The sequence below is a fragment of the Periplaneta americana genome, chromosome 15, assembly GCF_040183065.1.
Source record: "Periplaneta americana isolate PAMFEO1 chromosome 15, P.americana_PAMFEO1_priV1, whole genome shotgun sequence".
Lineage (NCBI taxonomy): Eukaryota > Metazoa > Arthropoda > Insecta > Blattodea > Blattidae > Periplaneta > Periplaneta americana.
Genome location: NC_091131.1, coordinates 70,595,070 through 70,619,289, shown reverse-complemented (window position 1 = coordinate 70,619,289; position 24,220 = coordinate 70,595,070). Strand labels below are relative to the sequence as shown.

General features: G+C 33.2%; 1 protein-coding gene across 2 annotated transcripts in view; it reads right to left on the bottom strand.

The window, feature by feature from the left end:
* The window catches only part of nmo (serine/threonine-protein kinase nemo), a 329,069-nt gene that overhangs the window by 7,612 nt on the left and 297,237 nt on the right, over positions 1-24,220 (bottom strand). For both annotated transcript variants that reach the window (XR_011336158.1, XM_069847645.1), the window contains exons 5-8: positions 16,179-16,264; positions 9,370-9,579; positions 5,747-5,935; positions 579-780 (exon numbers count right to left, since the gene is read on the bottom strand). Coding sequence is in view for 1 of the 2 variants with exons in the window: in XM_069847645.1 (XP_069703746.1) it covers positions 579-780; positions 5,747-5,935; positions 9,370-9,579; positions 16,179-16,264 (687 nt within the window). In the remaining variant the exon portion in view is untranslated. The remainder of the gene's footprint in view (positions 1-578; positions 781-5,746; positions 5,936-9,369; positions 9,580-16,178; positions 16,265-24,220) is intronic.

Here is a 24,220-nt window from a genome sequence, read left to right as displayed (position 1 = left end):
GGCAACATCTCTGTAGATGCCCAAAAGGAATGTGTTTGTCGAGAATGACAGCCTCAACGTTTACTGCTATATCAATGAGATCAGCGAGAATCTCGTATATATTTATAATCAGCTGTAGCTCTAAGAAACGCCGTGCCCTTGCTTGTAATTGTGTTATGTAATAATGTTCAATAACTCAAATGCCACAGATGATGTTTTATAATATTTTTTAATGATTCTTTTTACATTTTGTTCTCACACATCTATTTCTTATAACAAAATTTTACAAGAACTGAAACTAATCCCCATTAAAAAAAAAAAAAAAAAGCAACACACAAAATGAATTGGATGTCCAGATCAAGATTATCAATATTAATGAAAAATATTCGAAATGGACGAAGAGAACAATGAAGACAAAGAAGAAACTGATGAATGAATTTTAAGACAAGAAAGGTCAACACTGGCCTATGTTCTTGAAAGCTTGATGATAATGATGAAGAAGACATAAGATTTAAAATTCTTGCCTATACTTGCTAAACTTACATTAAACATATCCTTCATTTTGCAATATTTTGTTAATGTGAGCGTGCACCTCTCACCTTTAACTTGTTGTACAGATGTAAGCTTCTTCTCCCAGAGGTCATCAAAGCTGTGGGGAGCAACAGGCTCGAAGTCAGCAGTGTACTGTCTCATGCCTCCTGTTGTGGTGTAGCAGCATTTGCACATGCATGAGTGATACCTCAACCTCCCTTCATCAAGGTATGGATGTGCCAAGGCATCCACCACTGTTATTCTCTTGTCCTACAACAAAAGTCAAGTATTACTTAATTTCTCCAATAACTTTAACCCACAAACACGTAAGATATTATATAAAAATAAAAAAATCCCTCAAATTCCATGAGGATTACGTGTCTCCTGCATGTGTAACATTTCATTTTATGAGTGTAGTCTGTAGTATTTACTGTAAATGCCTAATTAATTACAACCCTGATCTGGCAATCTACAAGAACAAAGAAAATGGGAATTAGGTGTTCTACAGCCAGATATTTCTAAATAATTGATTAAATGGCGATCTTACTCGTGTTAATTATGTAAGCATGTGTGGCTTACAGCTGTTTCGGTGTTACTTGATACCATCGTAAGAGCCTACTAGATCTCGGTACTATCTCAACTTCGCTGCCTGTTGTGTGGGTGCGTTCGTGTGATGAAGAGTTGTGTCAAATAGTGTGTGATTTCTGTTTATTGTTGCTTTTATACCAGATGTTCCTGATCAACATTAAAAGAAAAGCTAGAACTCATTCAAACGCTCCTCCACTTCTGTTATACAATATGAAATTTCCGAAATACAAGATGGAGAAGTGCTTTAGGATTACCAGAAAGAAATACACTGCTGCATACTGTGAATCGAGCTCAAAATAAATACAAATATCCAGTGCCAATGAACCTTCATGAATGTCGAATAATTCTACCGTATGACAGCACGCTTACAGGAAAAAGATTTTTGCAAGAAGATTGTGGTGTGGATGATCTCAACAGGTATTTAATATTTTACACTGAAGATGATGCCCTACACAACCTGGTAAGAAGCAGGACGATACATTCAAGAGCATTCCATCAACTTTTTATCAATTGTACACCATATAGGCCTATGGGGCAGTCATGGATTTTGTCTTCCCATTAATGTATGTCTTACGCAACAAAAAAGTTGAGGAAACGTACGTGTTTATATTTCAACATATAAAACAAATGGTTTTAGATATAGGCCTACAGTTGACTCCCTGGTATGTTTCAATAGATTTTCAACTAAGGGCCATTGAACACTGTTCGAAATGTGTTCCCCCAAACCACAGTAAAGGGGTGCTCGTTTCATTTCGGCCAAGCTATATGGCAACACTAGGGATGCCAGATGTATGGTTTTACCCGGAACAATACGGTTTTAGCTAGTTTTATTCTGCTTATGGTGCGAGTTTTGAACTGTACGCTAAATGTTCCATTTTCAAATTCCAAATCCCGTGCGTAGTACTTACATCACATTTGCAGTGTGGTTGGTGGTGGCGTAGTAGTATGTATGACAGTATTAAAAAAATTGGTCGTTTTATAGATTAAACTGGTGCACAAAAACCGAAAAATATTGTATTTGTAATGAAGTTCTTGCTAAGTTTTTCCCCAATTACGGCGATTGTTTTCAGTAATGGCTACAAAATGGAAGGATGAAAAAGAATAAAATAGGTCCTACTGCAAATGTTATAAAAAATGAACTTTTTGTATAATTCAACAACGATGAAAACTGAAGTGAATTTTACAAGAAGACTTTGTTATATAAATAAATAGTTAAATACGGCAGATTCAAGAAATATAGGTTAAATATAGGAATACATAAAATGAAAGAGTAGTTCACAATATAATTATATGACATAATAAATAATTACAATATATAATGTATAAATCATAATAAGATTGACTGTATTAATTAATATGTAATACATTGGTTGAGTAACTGACTGAGAAGAAACTGCCTACTGAAGGATGTACTGGAAGGAATGGTGAAAGAAACTATCAGATGATAGGCAACATTAAGATATATGGATCATATGCGGAGACTAAGTGGAAGGCAGAAAATAGGAAAGATTGGAGAATGCATTTGGGGAGGAAACTATGAATGAATGAATTCCCTTCTTATATACTCAATGTTTTTTCTAAGAAACCGAATGTGGAAGAAAGATGTGCTTTATTTCCCATCTCAAAATCTGGCAACCCTAGGCGACATGTAGTCAATCTGGTGTTTAGAGATTGATTTTATAAACGACGTAATAAAAACAGACATACGTAGATTGTTGAGTTTGCCTTTCATTCATTTATATAACTTACAAGATGCATTGGAAGATGTAGAAGAACGAAGTCACGAGAGTGCCCAGGACTTTATGACATACATGGAAATTACATAATATATATTAGAGGAAGCAGACCTCCAAGGTTCCACCAAACGTTCGGAATGTCTATGATCTTGTGCTGGACAGATCACAAAGGACAAACAACTTGGTTGAGGGTTGACATTCAAAATTTCACAAATTAATAGTGACACATCATGCATCTATTTGTAAATTTTTAAAACATTATTCAAAAAGACCAAAGAGATAATGAATTTTGCTGATCCAGCTGAATGGGGGCATACAAACATAAAATATCCTGTAAAGAAACGATATCTTATGAATCAAAGGCAAATTAAGAATATTGCTGATTAATATGAAGATTATTATGAAAACAATAATGTCGATATGCACCGTCAGGCAATGTTATAAAATTAAATTGTACAATGAAAAAGTCAAGGAGATGAACAAAGAACAAGTATAAGAGGACATGGTATCAGAAAGCTATTTAAAAAACGGATTTGTGTAGAATTTTTATTGTACAATAAATTAACCTCAAATCTTCTTTCAATATGTTTTATTTTATTTAAAATACAAGCCTGATGTTATTGCATGTGGACGGAAATGTGGCATACTGTATGTGTGAGAAAATAAAGTGGACAGATTTATCGCGAATGAGAAATAAAACAGCACATAAATAACAAGTGAACCAAATCTACGAGTGAACAAAACTAACTGAACCAATACGTTTTTGGACGGTATAAAGTGGACAAAACCATAGTGGACATAAACATTACGTGGACGATAGAAAACAGTGGACGAAATGTCAATGGATCTAGGGTCGGGACACCCTCTTGATTTTACCTCTAAACAACCATAAACAATGTGATCGAGTATCAGGGCACAATATCAAAGCATCCAAAGTGTGATCACATTAGCCACTATTGTAACATAATCGAAAAAAAGAAAAAATGCTGCAGTATTCAACAAGCATTGATTAGTGCATTCAAACTATAAGAGCCGTGTTTACTTTCTTTCACGAAAATCATTTCTGTGCTATGTAGATACCGTGTTTGGAAACACACAGCATTGTGTTAACAGGAAAATTATGTACGTTGAGTTATAATGGCTTTCACTACAGTAGTGTTTACTGAAAGGAAAAGTAAATCATTGCGTTATGAATGTAGCAGAAATACAAAGGTAAAGCCTATTACAAATGTTAATATGTACTAAGCAAATTTCATTAATTTATCATGGTATATAGAAGGCAGAAAGAAATTTCATTCATATAACTGATATGAAATCAAAACTCGGAAACGTTATAATAAGATAAAACTAATGTTAAACTATGATCCTATGCAACAAAAATATTTCCAGGACATGAAAGAAAACAGATTCATCATCAATATCAAAAGACTTTTCTTGGTGCATTGAATTAGTGAGTAACAAAGTCAAGTTGACTCAAAGATATCATATTAGTTAAGTACTTAATTTTATCTTCTAACAAATCAGCATCAGAAATATTGTCAATGTCGAGCAAAAACAGTAACAGTAAAACAAATTACATTGGAGAACAAAAATAGAAAATTTGGATTTCACAATCCAAGAACCATGCTATTTGATTCTAGTCGATGATGGTATAATATATGAATGTGCTATTTGGAAATAGTGATAGTAAAATGAAATACTGTATAGATGTTCTGTTCCATCTTTCGTAAAGAGAGAAAATCATTTCATAAATAACGTTGACGCTAATTCTATGCCAGAGTTACAGACACGGATTACAAGACCAGCTTGCTATCACCTAAGCTACAACAGTGGCTTAAATACTGTTGTTACATGTAATAAATACATTTACAAATCTGCATTTAGTATTTAGTGAATCTGTTGATTGTATTGTACAGCATTGTGTTGTACAGGCTTTCCAAATATATTCATACCAAATATAGGTTATTCGTCATCTCATGAAACCAAATGCATGAGTGCACCATAGCTCATAGTAAGAATCTTATGGTGGGGGTACGTGAGCTCACTAGCTACAAGTGGAAGCATAGCAAGGGAGGGAAGCTTCTCAGTCCGTTTTTCCTTCCCCTCACGAGTAAGTAAGTTTCACGAGATAACGAATGGCCTATATTAAGGTTTGGATTACTCCACAGGTTTGTTTTTAAGTAATGTCATCGATCTACATGCATTTTTTAAATTTGAAATAAACATAGCTATACAGTATATATATATCTTATCTAAAATACCAAATATGAGAGTAATGTCTAAAACATAATGACTTTTAAAGAATATCTTAATTTCTTGGGAAGGGTCATGATGCTTTTACGAACTACTCAACGATTTTGATTACTTCACTGTACCCAAATATTTTAAATAATAACAACGAGAAAGTTAAGGTTTGGTGTGTTTACACATATTTTATCTTGGAATCGTATATTTTTTTTAAGAAATTGCAGATGGGTAAACCTAATTTCTTGTGAATAAAATGTTTATTTTTCTGTAAGTCTCACTTTAAAGGAAAGAAAGTTTCAGTGATTTCAGACGAGTTCTAACTTTTGAATAAACCCATATACATTACATCTGGATAGCTCAGTTGGTAGAGCAATTGGTTACGGATTGGAAGGTCCTGGATTCAATCCCTGATGATGACAGGATTTTCCTGGCAGCCAAAACTTCCAAAATGATCCTGGAGTCCACTCAACCTTCTGTCATATTGAATACTAGGTTTCCCAGGGGTAAAAGACAGTTGGAGCATGGTACCAACCACACCACCTCATTCTAATTTCGAGGTCATGTAAATATGTATCTTTACTTCCATGTCTTTATGGTATATAAAGGGGATTGTTTTAGATATATTTTTTGATAACATAGGCGAATCCATGTATCTTGTTACTTACCGGATCGAAGACTAGCATCTGACACAGAAGATGCACGGCTTCGTGTGTTGCTTGTGATGACAATGTGTAGAGTGCAGTAAGAGAAGGAGGTTTAGGTGCCCGCCGTAGCATATGAGTTCGTGCTCCATCACATGCATAGCGCATGTCTTCCAGTGATGGTGTTCCCAGCAATTCTGTTATAAGTTCAAGCTGCAAAACAACAGATTCACAATTGTATTATCAATTTTTTAATTGGTTACGGCATTTAGCAACACTGTAACAACTATGGTATTATGTACTGAAATGAGACAACAACAATAATAATAATAATAATAATAATAATAATAATAATAATAATAATAATAATAATCATCATCATCCTTTCAAGTAATAGGCATAGTGGCTTGTTATGCTCTCCAACCATCTCTTGTGAGGTCTTACAATAAGTCTTTTCCCTCATGGTGTATAGTGCAGCAACTGTCTAGATATAATAATAATAATAATAATAATAATAATAATAATAATAATAATAATAATAATAATAATAATCACCATCATCATCATAGTGGTGATGAATAACAAAACACAAGACTTTACAATAATTCAAGTTGAGCTAAATTTGGGATGTGAAAACTGAGATTATGTAAATAATAATAATTTTTATTGGGTTATTTTACGACGCTATATCAACATCTAGGTTATATAATAATAATAATGATAATAATAATAATAATAATAATAATAATAATAATAATAATAATAATAATAATTTGATTACTTGGAGGTTGACACAAAGTCTATCAAAACTATTAGCTACTATCAACTATTAGGAGCTGTAAATAATGTAGAAATTGCAGATATGAAAAATATATTATCTGTAAAAACTTTTTGTAATTAAGTACTTGAAAGTTAAAACCTACAAAGCAAGAAACAGCAAGGTATGTTCTAGGTTCACAGAAATAACACCGCACATGCTATAAGTAAAATAAAATTTTTCAGTATAACTCGAAATCACTGAAATAATATCAATCACAAACTCGATAAGAAAATAGTCATTGCATCTTCCGGAGAAAAGTGACCTGCTTAGGTAGTATTGCTACTTTTATTGCACTATAGATTTGTGACAACGCAAGAAAAATCTTAAAATACAGGAGATGTGATAAGTACTTCTTTTTTATAATGCACTAGGTGGCATACAATATATTCTGTATTAATAGGCTACAAAATTAAATGCAATAAACAATAACACCTCTATACCACAGAGAACATCCGTATTTGAGGAGTCAGGCTATCATGAGGAAAGCATGGTTGATAAGAGAAGAGGCAATGCATCTTGGGAAAAGTAATTTTACACAAGTTATGTATGTGCAAGAACATACAGTATGTTATGCTGTACAAGTGATGATACCAGAAAAATCTATGCACTAACAAGCTTGAATAAAGAAAGCAGTGGCAAAGATAAGGTGTAAATACAAGGTAGGCTGAAAAGAAAATCTGCTTAGCTTATATATTTTTATACAGGAGGTTTCTCGACTTTTTTTATCAAAATTTTTTGTGACACAGACCCCACAAGAAGATGATGGCCACTCAATTTCACCCCCAAACACAATACAGGTATAACAATATAACTTATTTGTCTCAGAGCACCTTGTTAGCCAAGGATATTTCATATATCATAAAAATTGAAATTTTCTATTTTATCTTCCTCCATCCGCTATTTTAATATGCAAATGTAGTGTCGATCTCCTATATTTGTAAGCTCATTTTGTTTCACACACCCAAATTGAAAACGATTTCTCTTTTAATTCTGCAAATAATGACCTCAATGTTCTCTCAGTATGAGCAATTTTGCACAAAATTAGTATTAACACACACACATGCGCTTTTGATTAAAGTAAAACTCAACAATGCAGCGCATTCACAGAAGACGAACACAGTGCGGCGTATTATATCGCAGTTGAGGCTAGCCCAGCGTCCTGCTACTGAATCGAAGTGAATCGATACCCCCTTCTCCCCGGCCTTCCCTCAAGCTTGCAAGTGCTGCTGCCTGTGAGCGCAGTCGTTACACGTCGCTACGAGGCTTCTGACATGGGTAGGCTAAGCCTCAAAAGTCTGTTAAAGAGCTTCGCCACTAGAAAGGAAGATAGAAAGGAGAATGAAGTAAAGAGAGCTAAGAAATGAAAGAAAGAAAGAAAGAAAGAAATAGGAAGAAAGAATGAAATAGTGAAGTAAAAGGAAGGAAGGAAGAAATGAAAGAGAGGAAGAGAAAAATAATGAGAAATAATGAGAGAAAGAAAAGAAGAGAGAAATAAGAGGAAGAAAGAGAAAAATAAGAGAAAGAGAAAGAAAGGAAGAGAGAACTGAAGAGAAAAGTGACAGAAAGAGAAATGAAGAAAGGAAAGAAAGAAAAAAAGAAAGAAAGGAAGAAAGAAAGACTGATAGAAAGAAAAATAATGAAAGAAAGAAAGGGTTCAAGGATGAAAAATAGAAAAATAATGAAAGAAAGAAAGAGTTAAAGAATGTAAGATAGAAAAATAATGAAAGAAAGGAAAAAAGAAAGAGTTCAAGGATGAAAAATAGAAAAATAATGAAAGAAAGAAAGAGTTAAAGAATGAGAGATAGAGAAATAATGAAAGAAAGAGTTAAAGAATGAAAGACAGAAAAATAAATAAATAAATACATCTTGATTAAATAAATAAATAAATAAATAAAGAAGCAACGAGAAGTAAAACATTTAATAATTTCAAGATAGTATCGTGGGATGGTCTAAGCAACACAAAAGAGAACTACAGAAAAAACCTGCCAGTTATTTCTGAAACAATGAGGAAACTAGAATAATATGAAAAACTGGATGATTATGTTGTAAACTTCTTTCGGTTAATGCTAAATAAGTATTAAGCAGGACTTTAATAGAGATAACTTGAAAAGGACATACCACAAGAATGACAATAATTTTTACTTAAAATTACAAGAAGTTACGAATAACAAAAGGAAGTGATAACTTAATATTGAATGTTAAAGAAGACAAAGATGAACAACAAGAATGATAGATAAAATATTAACAACCGTTTCATCATTCAATACGTCAGAAGTTCTCAGTATCTTCTCAGAAACAAATATAACCAAGAGATCAATTAGAGTTAAATAGGGCACTGTACTGTACGAGATGACGCTAAAGGTTTCAAGGTCTATATTAAGTATTTCTTATTTATGAGGTGGAGGAACAATGTAGAGTCAATCCCTAACAGAAGCAAGAAGAAACTTCATGATAATTATAAGCATGCAAGTAAAGCCTGGTTCACAATAAACCGGGAACGAAAACGACAACGAGAACGTGAACGGAAATATTGTTAAAATAAATATATTTAATTATGAGCATTCGCAATTATTGTGAATGCTCATATTTAAATGCAATTATTTTAACAATATTTCCGTTCACGTTCCCGTTGTCGTTTCCGTTCCCGGTTTATTGTGAACCAGCCTTAACGATGGGCAGACCAAAATGCTACAGATGCTACATATGGAATTAACAACAATGAGAAGGAAGAAATCAGAGCATTCCTAGTAAGAGAGAGGGATTGAGAGTGGACTAAGCACATTCTCTGGAAATGATAATTAACTGCACAAGAAAGAAATAGACTTACTTGCTGAACTGGACTCTGCGCCTGGAAAAGGATTCGTCTTCCTAGCAACTCCCCAAATATACATCCTACGCTCCAGACGTCGACTGCAGCTGAGTAGTGCCGTGCTCCCATCAAGATCTCCGGTGCTCTGTAGTATTGTGTCACCACTTCCTGTGTCATGTGTTTCGTCTGATCCGGCTCCTCCACTCGTGCCAGGCCAAAGTCACAGATCTTCAAAACAGTTCAAACAAAACTACTTTTTCACAAGGGAATTGCAGTGTCAAATTTGGGGAAGGGGAAGAAATTGCATTTTCAAAAAAATACAAATTAAATACATATTCGTTATGTTAAGTGAAATTTCATTTTTTTCCCTCCTAATTGACAGTTCTCTCACGCAAACCTTCATGTAATATAGTCTACATATTTGCAGTTAGCAGGTATCAGGTATCCATCTGTTAGGTTGATCGAAAACTGCCAAAAACTGTCCCGGAGTAGACAGAAGTAGATGATAATCCGTTTCTTAAGCACTTGAATTGAGTGTGATGCTAGTATGACACGTTTATTAGTATGTGACGGTTCATTGGGTAATACAGCGAGAATTCAATATCATTTAGAATTAAAATATAGGGTTATCCGTTTGAGTATGGATAAAATAAAAACACCGTAAAACATTTACTACTCAACTTTATTTGTTGAAACTTTGTGCATACAACACTGAACGATGGGAAATTCCTCAGACCTCAACATGACCCCCATTGCGCACTCTGCACAACTAATAACGGTAATGCAATTCAGCCCAGGTCCGTTGTAACATAAGAGGGGTGATTTGTTGAAAAGCTTGAGTAATTTTTACTCTCAGATAATCAATATTCCTGGGTTTCTGTGAATAGACAATGTCTTTAAGAAAACCCCACGCGAAGAAGTCTGGAGGTGTTAGATCTGGGGAGTTTGGAGGCCAAGCCAAGAGATAGCTGCTTCTCGTACTGGGTTTCGCCTGAGACCTTCTGCATGTTTTTTTTAACACAGAATCTGTTTCTACGAATGTTCCAGATCCTAAAACATACTCACGTCGAAATTTCCTTTGAACTCTTTTAACACTCTCAAATTTGGCATACCAAAGAACATATTGTGCCCGCTGTTGATTTGTAGTAGCCATTTTAATCATCTACAATTTTCATTTTCAAGATTATGCATTGTTGATTGTCATATATGGAAATTCCCATCTTTTAATCATAATATAATCAGCAAGAAATTTGTTCTACTATCTTAATAGCTTTATAATAATAAATTAATATTATCCATACTCAAACGGATCAGACTATATTGATCTACGAAAGTTATGTAAAAGAAAACATTTTTAAAAATCTTGCAAGAGAAAATTTCATCGTATATTATCCTAGGGTGATCGTTCCATCATAACAAAAAATGCTTAAGTTAGACAAAATATATACAAGGCATGTGTTCTATATTTTTTTAACAGAGAAAAAAACTAATGACACAGAGCAATGACTAGAAAACTCTCCAAGGAAATCTTTGTAAGATTATCACAGCAAGCAAATGTTTCTAAATCAAATGCACGGAAGCAACAGGATAATAAAATTATTACGTTCCATTCTTCTAAAGTTGCGGTTGTTCACAAACTTACAAATATTCGTCAAGCGATTTTTGCAATACAGCAAACTGAAACGTCATGCAGTTTCCCACAATCCTTTCAAGAAGATTGACTGACATCTGCTTAAGACCGGGAGATTAACACTTCGATCGTCTCATGTAATGGTATTATTTGATTAATTAGAATAAATAATTAAAGTAAATACGTCAGAAAAGTAAGTTTTTAAAATTATAACTAACTACCAAGTGGTGCAGCGCTTTCCGGAAACACTGTTGAATCAACCTAACTGGTGGACAGCCGTTACATTAAATCTTAACCCATCCCAAACAGTCCAAAAGTATGCGAAAGTGTAGTGCTGTGGACAATAAAACTATCTTCCTTCTTGCGTCCCAATATCTGGAGTCCCTATCAGTCTAAATACAAAACACAAGAATCAAAACATTTCACTTCACCTCACTTAGGTTACGTCAGTGACCAATATTTTGTTTGTCTCAATTTTAATCTTTTTCGTCAAAGATCTCCATACGTATGCCTATATTTAGTTGCTTTTAAACTAATGCGAACTGAATTCTTGAAGATAAAGTGTATTAGGAAGATGATGTGTTTGTTTAACCCTTTCTGAACTGACAAAGCTTTCTTCCACATTACCCATACATTATAGGAAGATTTTTAAAATTAGTGTGAAAAAAAAAAACATTTATAAAACAACTGAATTTACTGATAACTTGAAAACAGCTCTACCTCTTTATTGAGATTTCACTACATTATACTACACTGTAATATGAAAAAGCACTGCTCAATTCTTTCCTACTTCCAAATTCGTAAAAATTCTGTGAGGTAAGGATAGTGAGTTAATTATGTTTTTCTCTTGTACTGCATCTGTTACAGCTGTGGAAACCATACAGGAAAGCCTTGGAAATGCACACGTTCTTGGAAAGTGTCCAAGTTTTGCTGCCACTGATGATATCCCTTTCCCAACATCGAAGTCTGGAAACTAAGATTTCACTCTGAACAGCAAAGTCTTAATATACAGGATGTATTTATTTTTAAATACATTCGGTACTACTAAATTACTACTGCATTGTACTCGCTTCTCAGTTTCAATACACTTGCAATGACGGTATTGAAGCGCATTCGCTACATACACGTTCAAATATTCATAATTAATTGTATATATATTGTATTAATCACACCAAAATTAATAATCCGTAAATTAGTACACAGTATTGATTAAGGACCGGTTAAACTTCAATTCTCCAGTTATAATTATACCGTATTTTAAGAATGTAAAATTATATAGCTGTAATAATAATAATAATAATTATTATTATTATTATTATTATTATTATTATTATTTCCATCACTTATATTAGGACTCAGATTCCTATGACAAGTTATATATTTATTTGGTCTCCTTTACAAACTTAAATTAAACACACTTCTAGCTTTTCTGAGCACAATGACACGGTTTTTTTTTTTTGGTCATATAAATTCATATTTTAGCATAGTCATATTTGACTAAAAATGGTAGAAAAGCCATACTTTTATTGAGATTATATTAGTTTTAACAGTATTTAGAGCAGAATTAAGATGGTTTGTGTCAATAATGGCAAGAGATTTTGTTTGCGTTTGGTTGTTTGAATTTTCTTCCCTTAGAAATATTTTGTGGTTAAATGAAATTAGAAGGTAACTGGATTCGCCAGCAGTATGTTGTCAAAACATAAAGACAAAATCTTTGTAAGAGGCTTCGTAAAACAATTTATAAATTCGTTAATCTTCGATGCTACGTAACCCATTAGTTTTTTTTACGAAATGTTTATTTGACCATTTTTCAGTATATTATAAATTATTCAATATGGTATTATTGTTTGGGGTGGAAGTACAAAAATTCTTCTTAGTCCGTTATATTTACTACAAAAACGAATAATTAACATTTGTTTGAAGAAACGTTTTGATTATTCAACTAAATTAATTTATTCTGAATTTAATGTATTTAATATTGAACAAATTTAGAAATATACCCTGTTAAAATTTTATCATAAAAATCGTAATAAGTTTAATATATTACAGGCACATAGTCATGACACAAGATGAAATAATAATTCAACATTAGTAAAAAATGTTTCACATCTGCTGGTCTAAAGCATAGCATTAATTTTGGCCCTCGGTTGTATAATTCTTTAGTTAAATTACGCCCAGAACTTCTAACATGTAACCCACTAACATATAACAAGAAAATTAGAAACGTGTTAATGTCTTCAATATGATTAAATCAATTTATAGCCTACGTGTATGAATTAATCAGCCTATATTATATTTGTATTCTATAATTTCGGAATATATATTTTTCATGAATTTTTCTACTTTATTCACGTACGATATTATTCTTCTCTATGTTAATATTATATTATATAATTTCATTGTAGCGGTAATTTTAATTTTAGTTCCTATTTTATTTTATTTTCTATATTCCTCTTATATTAATAATATATCTGAACTGCGACCGAACACGAGCGCTGCTCATTCAGTCCTCAAATTTTGTTAATATTATTGCATCCTCTTTTTATATTGATTGTATTATTTTATTTCTATTTCTATTGTTGTAATTATATTCTGTAGTCTGATGTATTATTCTGTATTATATGTTCTGTTCTATATTATTATACAAATTTGTACTTGACCATGTTAAAGCATCTTCCGATGCATTTTAAATTTGAAATAAACATTTGAGTACTCCTTTCCGTAAAAAATAAAGAATAGGAATATGTTGCTGGTTGATCTCACCTCCACCCTTCCAAACATGTGACACTAAAGAGATTCCAGTTACTCTGATGCCATGTAATAATTCATAAACCCCCAGTGACCTGTTAACATGGCTGTAAAATTGGTCACGCAGAGGTCAGACGTAGGACATTTTCCATCCCTCTTTTCCCCTTCCAAGTTTTATAGGCTGAACAGTCCGCTATGGCCAATACAACACTAGTTTCAAATACTTAGGATGTGAAGTCACTTACAAACACACAAGTGAAAGTAGAAAGAAACTTCCAATGTTCCAGCACATACAGTATGTGATACAATAAAATATAGAACACTGAAGGGTAAAAGACACTCAAATAAAGTTTTATAATGTAACAGCAGTACCAGTTCTGTTATACGGATCAGAGACCTGGACTTTCACAAGCAATGACAGAAAGAAATGGCAAACATCTGAAATGAAGTTTCTGAGATCGGTCAAGGGCTGCCTAGGCTAGATAGAAATAAGAATGACGACATAAGAAGCGAATTAAACGTGGTATCACTGAAAGAAAAGATTCGTAGTTTTAGAAAGCAGTGGATTGAACATCAAGAGAGAATGGATAGTAACTGAATTCCAAGACGAATATTAACATATAGACCAAAAGGAAAAAGTGTCCAAGGAAGACCAAGGAAACGATGGAAGGAGTCACTGTGAAGCAGGAATAGGCTTGAAGCCGGAATAGGCTTTAAGCCTAATCCCTGAAGTGAAGAATAAGAAGAAGAAGAAGAAGAAGAATACGAAGAAGAACATATAATGGCTAATAAAAAAATTCTTAAAGTAATTTTTGAGCAATATTTAATTTGTTTTGCGTTATATTTATAGGTACGGATCGTACTTTGTCTCAGGAGGCTACGAGGTTAATTATTACTGGAGTTTTTACTGTAACGGATGAGTGCATGCATGTAGCAAGCGAAGGAGGTACTTCTAGGTACTTCTGTCTGCTCACGCGAATCCTGTTTTCTCAAGTTGGGCAGAATACATTAATATTTACTATTTATATTATTTAAACCAGTGGTATTCAATCTATGGTACGCGTACACCCAGGGTATGAGGTGTTGTCTCAAGGAGTACGCATCCCACTCTAGACATGTAAAAATGCTGACACACTCGTTTTATTATAACTGTTGATAATTACTACAGTTTACACATTTTCTTTTACAATAGCAACTCTTCTTTTTCAATGCTTCAACAACATTTTACATTATTTATTACTACGCATAATTATTACTACTGCATCAATAACTACTATACCTATAATAATAATAATAATAATAATAATAATAATAATAATAATAATAATAATAATAATAGCAACAGTAGTAGTAATAATAATAATAATTATTTTTGCATATAACATCAATTTGTTATTTCTTATATAATTACAATGCAGTTTAGGAGGTAAAAAAAAATGTATTTTTGGGGTACGTTAGCAAACAAGTTTGAATACCACTGATTTACACTATGTACACTAGAATACGCTATTTTTTCAAATATTTACACTATGATAAAGAAAGTAGGCCTACATTGATGAAACATTATTTACACTATTTAACTAGGTACAGTGTAGTGTATTGTCATGAAAGGTATTTTATTTCATTATACTATAGCCTATTTATTTTGTAAATAGTGCATAATAGTGTAAAAAGGGGCTGAGACATTGACTACTTTCAAAAACCGATTGTCAAAAAGACTGTTTTTCGTCTCTAAAATACGATCTTTCTTCAAATATAACTCTTGTGGAATATGATTTTTATTTTTCATGTTATATCAATTGTCCTTCATTACGAAATATAATTTCTTTGATACAAATTGTCTTATTTAACACTAAATTACAATTGTTTAGCTCTTCGAATTACATGTAACTAAATACATCCATATTTTGATATTATTATTATTATTATTATTCCATATTTTGCTATTATTATTATTATTATTATTATTATTATTCCATTGTTTTTGTGTTGCAGTTATTCATATTTGCTGTGCATTTTTATACTGGTTAAGTGGAAAAGAAAGCCTTATGATCTTGACTCTGCCAGTGAAAATAAATGAATTAAATAAAGAAATAATTTAAATTGTAGGAAACATCATCGTAGTATCAATTTTTATCACTATAATGCATTGCAAACAGTCCAAGATGTTTAGTTCTGAATCATGAATAGAGAGCCAATTTCAGCACAAACAAGATGCTATGGCACGCGTCAAATATGACGTCACGTCAATATAGTCTATGAACAGCTAACCTAATCTTCGTACGCACTGGGACAAAATATGATCCCTACTTATAAGTTTTATATTATGTTTTGATATTTGTTAGACGTAATTCATGCATATTTCCAGAGTTTTTAGGTCATAGAAATCTGAGACCTACTTATTATTCTACATTAAATTCCTGGAATCACGAATTCAGTTTTACCGTACCTTAAGAACACAATTGCTGTTTACAAGCAAGTTGCCAGGCTTGATATCTCGATGTAGAATACGAGCAGAGTGCAGATATTTCAGACCTGTAAGAAAAAGATATTTAATAGATCAACATACATCTTAAATTTAAAAATGGCTTACAAAATGCATTACAACATAAAGGAGAGCATCAACAATAAAAGGTTATGCATACTATTAAATTTTGTATCATTACATTTTATTACTTCGAACCTTATTTATTTTATAATAGAAAATGCTTCAGTTGACAGTATAGGAGGCAAGACCTGTACTGTGACCTTATCATGTGCTGAGGCTATATCACAAATGGGTATGGAGGGGGAAGATAAGTTTTAGTCTGAGATGAATTTCCGTGTAGGTAAATATATAATATTAACCATCATGAAAAATTATCAACAGTAATCTCACTAGAGGTTTTGATTTATCTACAGAAAATCAAAACACGATTAGAAGAAAGTATATAAAGATTAAAAGAAATAAAGTACTCTAGCACAATCAAATATTGACTTACTAAAATTTTATTTCACTAATGTTAGTTTCACCAAAACGTTCGAACGAAGACGCCATTTTCAGTTGACTATCTATGTAATTTTGTTTAATGGCTGCTCTCTCTATTAAATATGCGATAAACAAATGACGGTCGCAAAGCATATGTTATAGTACCATAAAGAATTTGCAGTTTGAAATGTTGGCAAACAAAGAAACAAATGGTAAGGAGGTGATAAAAACAGAAGAAACTATATAAAGATTAGAAGAAATAAAGTACTCTAATACAATAAAATAGATATTAACTGACTTACTAAAATTCTGTTTCACTAATGTTACCTTCACCAAAACGTTTGAACGGAGCCGACATTTTCAGTCGACTATCTATGCGGGAAACAAATTACGATCGAAAAGCATGTTTTACAGTAGGCCTACCGTAAAGAATTTACAGTTTGAAATGTTGGCAAACAAAGAAACAAATGCTAGGGAACTGATAAAATTGTAGAGATAAACAACCATGATGGTTGAAACACGTCCTTTCGTTCCGTTTTATTGGTCAAAATTAGTATGACGTAGTAAAAGTGTAATAGTCTTCCTAAAAGCTTATTCTTTTTCCTTCCGCACAGCTCACATGCCAGATCTCGCTTCTTCATCTATACTTGCTGACATAATAGAAGCTGTCTGTGAAGCGAAAGCCAACACAATGTAGTCACGATAAGTTGGATGGTACAGAAATAAGTTTTTCTTTTTACTGGTTCGTGAGACTCTCATTACGTGGAGTCAGCATGATATCAGACACACAAATTAAAACAATGTCCATGTAATGTAGAAAAATAAACCAGTCAAAACAGAGAACTATAAGTTTTTAAGGGGAGAGGATGATATTTTCTAAAACTTTTTTCCTATTTGGTATAAAATATTAATTTTTTGTATGTAGAGAGCTCATAGCTGTGGCAACTCAACCAAATAAAAATATTTTGAAAAAATAAATAAATAAATATTTGGAGGCCCAAATTTGAATATATATATATATATATATATATATATATATATATATATATATATATATATATATATACCCAATGCAGGATTGTACTAAAACCGATATATGTAAACCATTTTTAAAGATAGATTCAAACAGTTTTTTGCAATGTATTTGCAAAAGCATGTTCTACAAACTGTCTGTAACAGAATTTTGATATTAGTCTCTACCTTTGTAAAATAAACAATACAAATTTAATAACAATTTTCTGATTTCCTTTCTTGCAAACAAACGCACGTATTTTTAAAATGAAATCAATTAACAAAATTCTGGTACAGAGAAAAGTTTCCTAATAGTCTAAAGAATGTGTGTTCTAAATTTCATGCATGTATCTTTAATAGTTCAGAAATTATATCCATTTTTGTCTGGCAATGTAGCCAAAAAAAAAAAAAAAAAGTTACTGGAAACCGATAAAAGCGGGCGTGTGATTTAAAAATCCATAGCGCAGGAAGTTTAAAAATGATGTCTCAACATCCTATAAGGGCACAAATACTCGCAAAATGTTATGCAATGCATTCCACACGTATCAAAGAGTATTTTAAAGAAAAATGTTTTTTTTAATTTAATTTACCGGAAACAACAATAAAAGGCCGAGTGATTTAAAAATCCATAACGCAGGAAGTTTAAAAATGGCGACTCAAGATACGATAAGGGCACAAATGCCCACAAAATGTTATGCTATGCATTCCACATATATCACAGAGTATTTTAAATATTTTTTTATTTTGAAATTTTACTCATTTTTCACCAAAAAATACCATCCTCTCCCCTTAAACAAGAAGCGGAAACTGATCTTAATATAACGCTACGCTGGATCTATAGATCAGAAGTTACGCTAGTTATTGCTAGAATGATAATACAGGTCAGTGATTCCCAATTAGTGTCAGCGAATCCTCGGGGGCTCAACTAACTCACCCAGGGGGTCCGTGGCTCTATACACAAGGAAAAATCTCATTAGTAATGTACAAACTTTTCTTATTTAATAAAAATGTTCATGTAGTCAGCTCAAATTTTACGTGGCTTTGCACAGTCGCCTACATGGCAGATATTTGGCCTACTTGAACACACTGAAAACTTTCTTCAATGTAATGGTGTGAATATACTTTTACGTTAAGTTTGAGGCAGAAATTAAAAAAATACAGTTCAGTAAGCCGAGGTGAAAGTAGTTTCCTCACTAATATCCCAACTCTAGCTCTGTAAACATTTCTGGAGCCCATGTCGAAGAAATGCTACCAGAAGCTAAACACGTCGCTCAACGCTTGCTTAATTTAGCGACTAACTTAAGAGATTATTCCCGTGACTTGTGTTAGTGTAATGAAAACATTTTTTAAAGATTGCACCAATCTGAGTAGAAGTTTTCCTGATAAAATGGTGTATATACTCGTATAAATAACGAACACAGAAATCGGCACGATGTTGATTCAGATGAGACTAAAAATAGGAATCTCGAGTTCAAAAACTTAACTTTTTCCACTACATACAATGATGTAAAAGTATATTCAACAGTTAAGTTCTCTTCTCCCCCCTTCCCTATTTTCCTTTTCAACCCTGCCACTCCTTACATTCAAGTTAAATAATTGTCACATAGCCTAATTTTCAACACGCACACACAGACGACAACAATAACGAGACTATCATTTTATACAGATTTTGTTTTTTAGTTGCAAATGTGTTTTAGATTTATACATGTTTAAGAACATAACACTTGTGAATTTGGGGGAAATTGATTTAACCGAAATTTTTCTTTGCACTTTCTCACTTTTTTTTTTAATTTAAAAGTCATATTGAGTTCAGATAAGTTTGTGAAATAATATCATATAAATCAGTTTTTATTTTCAGTCAATCACTTATCATGTTAAGATGGCAGAAATGAATTCTGTTACATCAGGATACAATATTAATATACGTCACTGTACACCTTTCATATTATGCCTCTCACCACGGCGAATAGACGGAGATTTCTTTTACATCCACTTCGCTATAGTCTTCCAATATATTGAACTTTGTAAAGAACAAGCCTTAGCCTTCAGTTTTACATAATAATTTTACAACTCAGGCACACTGCCTGCCTTTTTAATATATTGTGTAAATTATAATTATATCCACTGGAAGGTTTTCTATCTGAATGTTAATTTAATACCATGTACGCCATTTAACCACTTTAAGAAAAAGTATGCATGGTTAGACTATTTATTAGTGTTTTATAGATGTGTTTAAATAATATTTTTCACCATGTTAAAATGTTTGTTTGTTAGTAAACTATCACCTGAAGATGACTTGAAAGTAAGTCGAAAATATTCGTGACGTATATTAATATTGTATCCTGATGTAACAGAATTCATTTCTGCCATCTTAACATGATAAGTGATTAACTGAAAATAAAAACTGATTTAGATGATATTACTTTCTCACTTGTCTGTTTCCTCACCTGACGGATAGTGCGCAAGATAAAACAATGCAAATTGAAATACATACATTACATACATACATAATACATAGTGTTCTGCCCAAGGGCAGGTCTTTCACTGCAAATCCAGCATTCTCTATTTCCTGCCTTCCTCTTAGTCTCCGCATATCATCAATATATCTTAATGTTGTCTATCAACTGATATCTTCTTCTGCCACGAACTCTTCTCCCGTTCACCATTCCTTCCAGTGCATTCTTCAGTAGACAATTTCTTCTCAGGCAGTGACCCAACCAATTTCTTTTTCTCTTCCTGATCAGTTTCAGCATCATTCTTTCTTCATCCACTCTTTCTAGCACAGCTTCATTTCTTATTCCATTCTTCTCCATATCCACATTTCAAATCCTTCTAATCGTTTCTCTTCACTTCGTCGTAATGTCAAAGTTTCTGCTTCATACAATGCCACACTCCACACTTCATTAGTCTCTCTCCCTTAGTTATTTTTCCAGAGGTCCGCAGAAGATGCTCTTTTTTTCTATTAAAAGCTTCCTTTGCCATTTCTAACCTCCTTTTGACTTCCTGGCAGCAGCTCACGTTACTGCTTATAGTACACCCCACGTATTTGAAGCTGTCCACTTGCTCTCCTGCCTCATTTAGTATTCGCACGTTTACCTTCTTTGTTTTTATTCCGACAACATGATATGGGAGAATACGTGTAATAATAATAATAACAATAATAATAATAATAATAATAATAATAATAATAATAATAATAAAAGACCAAATAATTTAATAATTAAAATTCTCGGTATTTCGTTAAGTTTCAGTACTTGAAATGCAATGTGGCTCTCGGCAAATTACTATTTCTGACTTTCGGCTATCCTCTAATTTCTAGTACTACTGATCTAGAACGAATGGACAGTGACAGATTCCGGAAACGAATCTTCTACTAAGGAGCTGAGGGGAAGAGAGAGAGAGAGAGAGAGAGAGACTGCCCACAGAAAATATGAAGAGAGCAGTTTTAAATCCTTGAAGAAGGAGCAGTTTAATCTAACAAGACTGATGATGATGCCATCTTAGTTTTCCCACATCCACTAATATCTTCCATTCATAACGTGACATTCACTACACAGATGCGGAAACTTATACACATCAACTGCTGCTGTTTATTTTGAACTGCTTACACTCCGCAGAGGGAGGCCAAGAACTTTTCTTCTGGGAGCTGAGAGTTTATTGCTGTTGCACAGTATACTCTAACAAAGAGCTTAATATTAGCTACAGCCAGCGGCGTATCGGAAAATTTGGGTTCCCCGCAGTTACAAGGTCCCCAGTGCTTCTTTTCTGACGGAACGCGTTCCGGCACCTTTTTATAGTATTTTTCATCATGGAACAGAAATGTGTTAATAATTAAGGTTTTAACCTAATTTATCTTTGAACTCCGCTTAGGTTTTGGAAGTCTTTCAGTTCGACGACATGTAGGTTAAAAACGACAAAATTTCCGTGCATTGGACAGTAATCATCTCCCAGTCAGCTATAGACCTATGGTCTTACTAATAAAAACTCTATATAGCTACAGACGTTTAACTGTCTTATACAATGAGTAGCTCGTTTATAACTCGTGTGTAAATTCCTTACTAATAATCACTACATACGTCGTGTATAACAGTATAACTGTTACACAGCTACGTCATAGTTTCATCATTACTTCATTACGCGTGGGTTAGTTTATTACGAAAGGTAATAGAATATCTGAGGTTCTCTATTGCATCCGGTAGAGTGATCTAGTGTGCCGTGTTAAGTATCGATAGTACAAATGGCTCTGATCGATTACCACACTATCTTTTGATCAAATAATACAAGCTACAGCCATATTATTCTAATTATTCTGTGCTCTTTGGTTTGTTCTTCTGTGGTTACAAGACAACCATCATTATAAAATGACAGTTGATACGAACAGCTGTTAGAGGGGCGGCCATTTTTTCTCTATATACAACTCTTAAACAAGGGGTTTCGTGTATATAACTACTGCAAAGCCCCATTGTATAGTTACAGACTATTTATACATCAATAGCTTATGCATGGTTTATTAGTAACGTTTTCTGTTTCAACTCTACATAAGTCTCGTATAAAAACTATACACGGTTTATTAGTAAGACTGCTACAGTATATTCTACACAGAGTTCCATCACCTTCTTTTCCGGGAGGGGGGGGGGAAGCACTGGTCCTCCCTAAAAACAGCTTCTCCCGTACATTATGTAGACTAGTAACAATTTTAGAATAAAAAAGAGTAAGAAACGACAAAAATGGATCAAGTTAATAAATGCTAGAGCTCTGGCTTTCTAATGAAGAACCCTTACTCCTCCCGATTTACGGGGAGCTATTGCGACGCCATTGATTGCAGTTTCTTGCTCACGTGCGCTGCAGTTCCAGGGAGAAGAATGATGAACTAAACGATGGAATTCTGTCAAAATCTTGAAACCGACTGCTCAGTCAATAGTTTTTAACGGAAGTAAAAATTAAACACAAATTCTAAATACATTAATGGAAAGAATCAATCATCAAAGCCTGTAAAAGCATGCGTCAGGAAATCGCAACAACAAAGTTTCAGTGGCGTGTATCATTATAACAACAAACTTTATTAAAACACGAATGTGTACAACTTTCAGTCATTTTTATTTATTCTGGAGGTCTGACTCGGGTCCTCTTACAGTGAAGGTGGTTGTGAAGTACTGATGGAATGATAATGCTGAGAGGAAAGGGAGAAAAATTCCTCGCGCTCGCTTTGTCAGTCATAAATTCCTTCATAATCCAAACGGGAATCGAACTCGGGTCGGCATGGAGGAAAGAGCAGAGAGGCTACCCATTTCTTGTTGTTTATTTGTCCTCTTTTTACCTCCTCTTTCTGGTACCGACTTACACGCCAATACGGTGCATGGGAGGGTATATACTTGGACCAACAGTAGACAAGCACATATTGCAGGCTCATGTGGTCAGCATGGCAAAGAGCAATCGCTAACAGAACGAACAGCCACCCATCCTGTGAACGGAAGATAAATCTCTTTCACTGCCCATATCGTGAATTGAACTGCGGACTGTTTGGATGCAAAGTGAGCAGGCTATCCTCTAAGCGAAGGCAGTGTACGTATTATTATTATTATTATTATTATTATTATTACTATTATTATTATTATTATTATTATTATCATCATCATTATTACTACATTGGAGAAAAACGCAACAACAAATTTAGGACGGTAGAAGAATTAGACTATTATTGGTATGATAAACTCAGTTTCATGAAGTAGAAATCTTTTACACAGAACTAAAAAAAAAAAAAATAATAATATTTCAGGCACTGCTACTCAGTGCTTTGTTATATGGGACCGAAATGGACAGTGAAGATAGAGCAAGCCGTTAGTAGAAATGGACTTTTGGAAGAGGTCAGCGCAAATACTCACAGAAGATAAAATTCGAAATACTAGGATAATCTCTCAGATGATATAGCCTATATGGACGTTTAAAACGAATACCAGAGGACAGAATACCAAGCAAGATATTGAATTGGGTGGCGGTAGGGAAAACAGGAAAAAGTAGATCACGAGAATGCTGAATGGAGGGAAAGGGTCTATGTGAGGAAAATGCCATGGACAGAGGCCTCTTGCGGCAGAAATCGTTTTGTACTGAAGCACCATTGTAGGCCTATAGTAAAATATTCCTTTCTAAAATTTATGTTATTATTATTACTATTATTATTATTATTATTATTATTATTATTATTATCATTATTTACTACTACTACTACTACTACTACTACTACTACTACTACTACTACTACTACTACTACTACTATTTTATCATTATTATTTATTATTATTATTATTATTATTATTATTATTATTATTATTATTATTATTACTATATGCACGTATTGGCGCATTGTGGATTTTAACTAATCATGTGCTTCCGGCCTTACAAAATGTACGCTTGGCATGAAAATATCGTTGTAGGCTAAAATTTTCGTGACTATATGAGCGTAATTCAGTATATTTGCTAACCAGTATAGGCTATAATCCTAGCGCGCTGGTCTT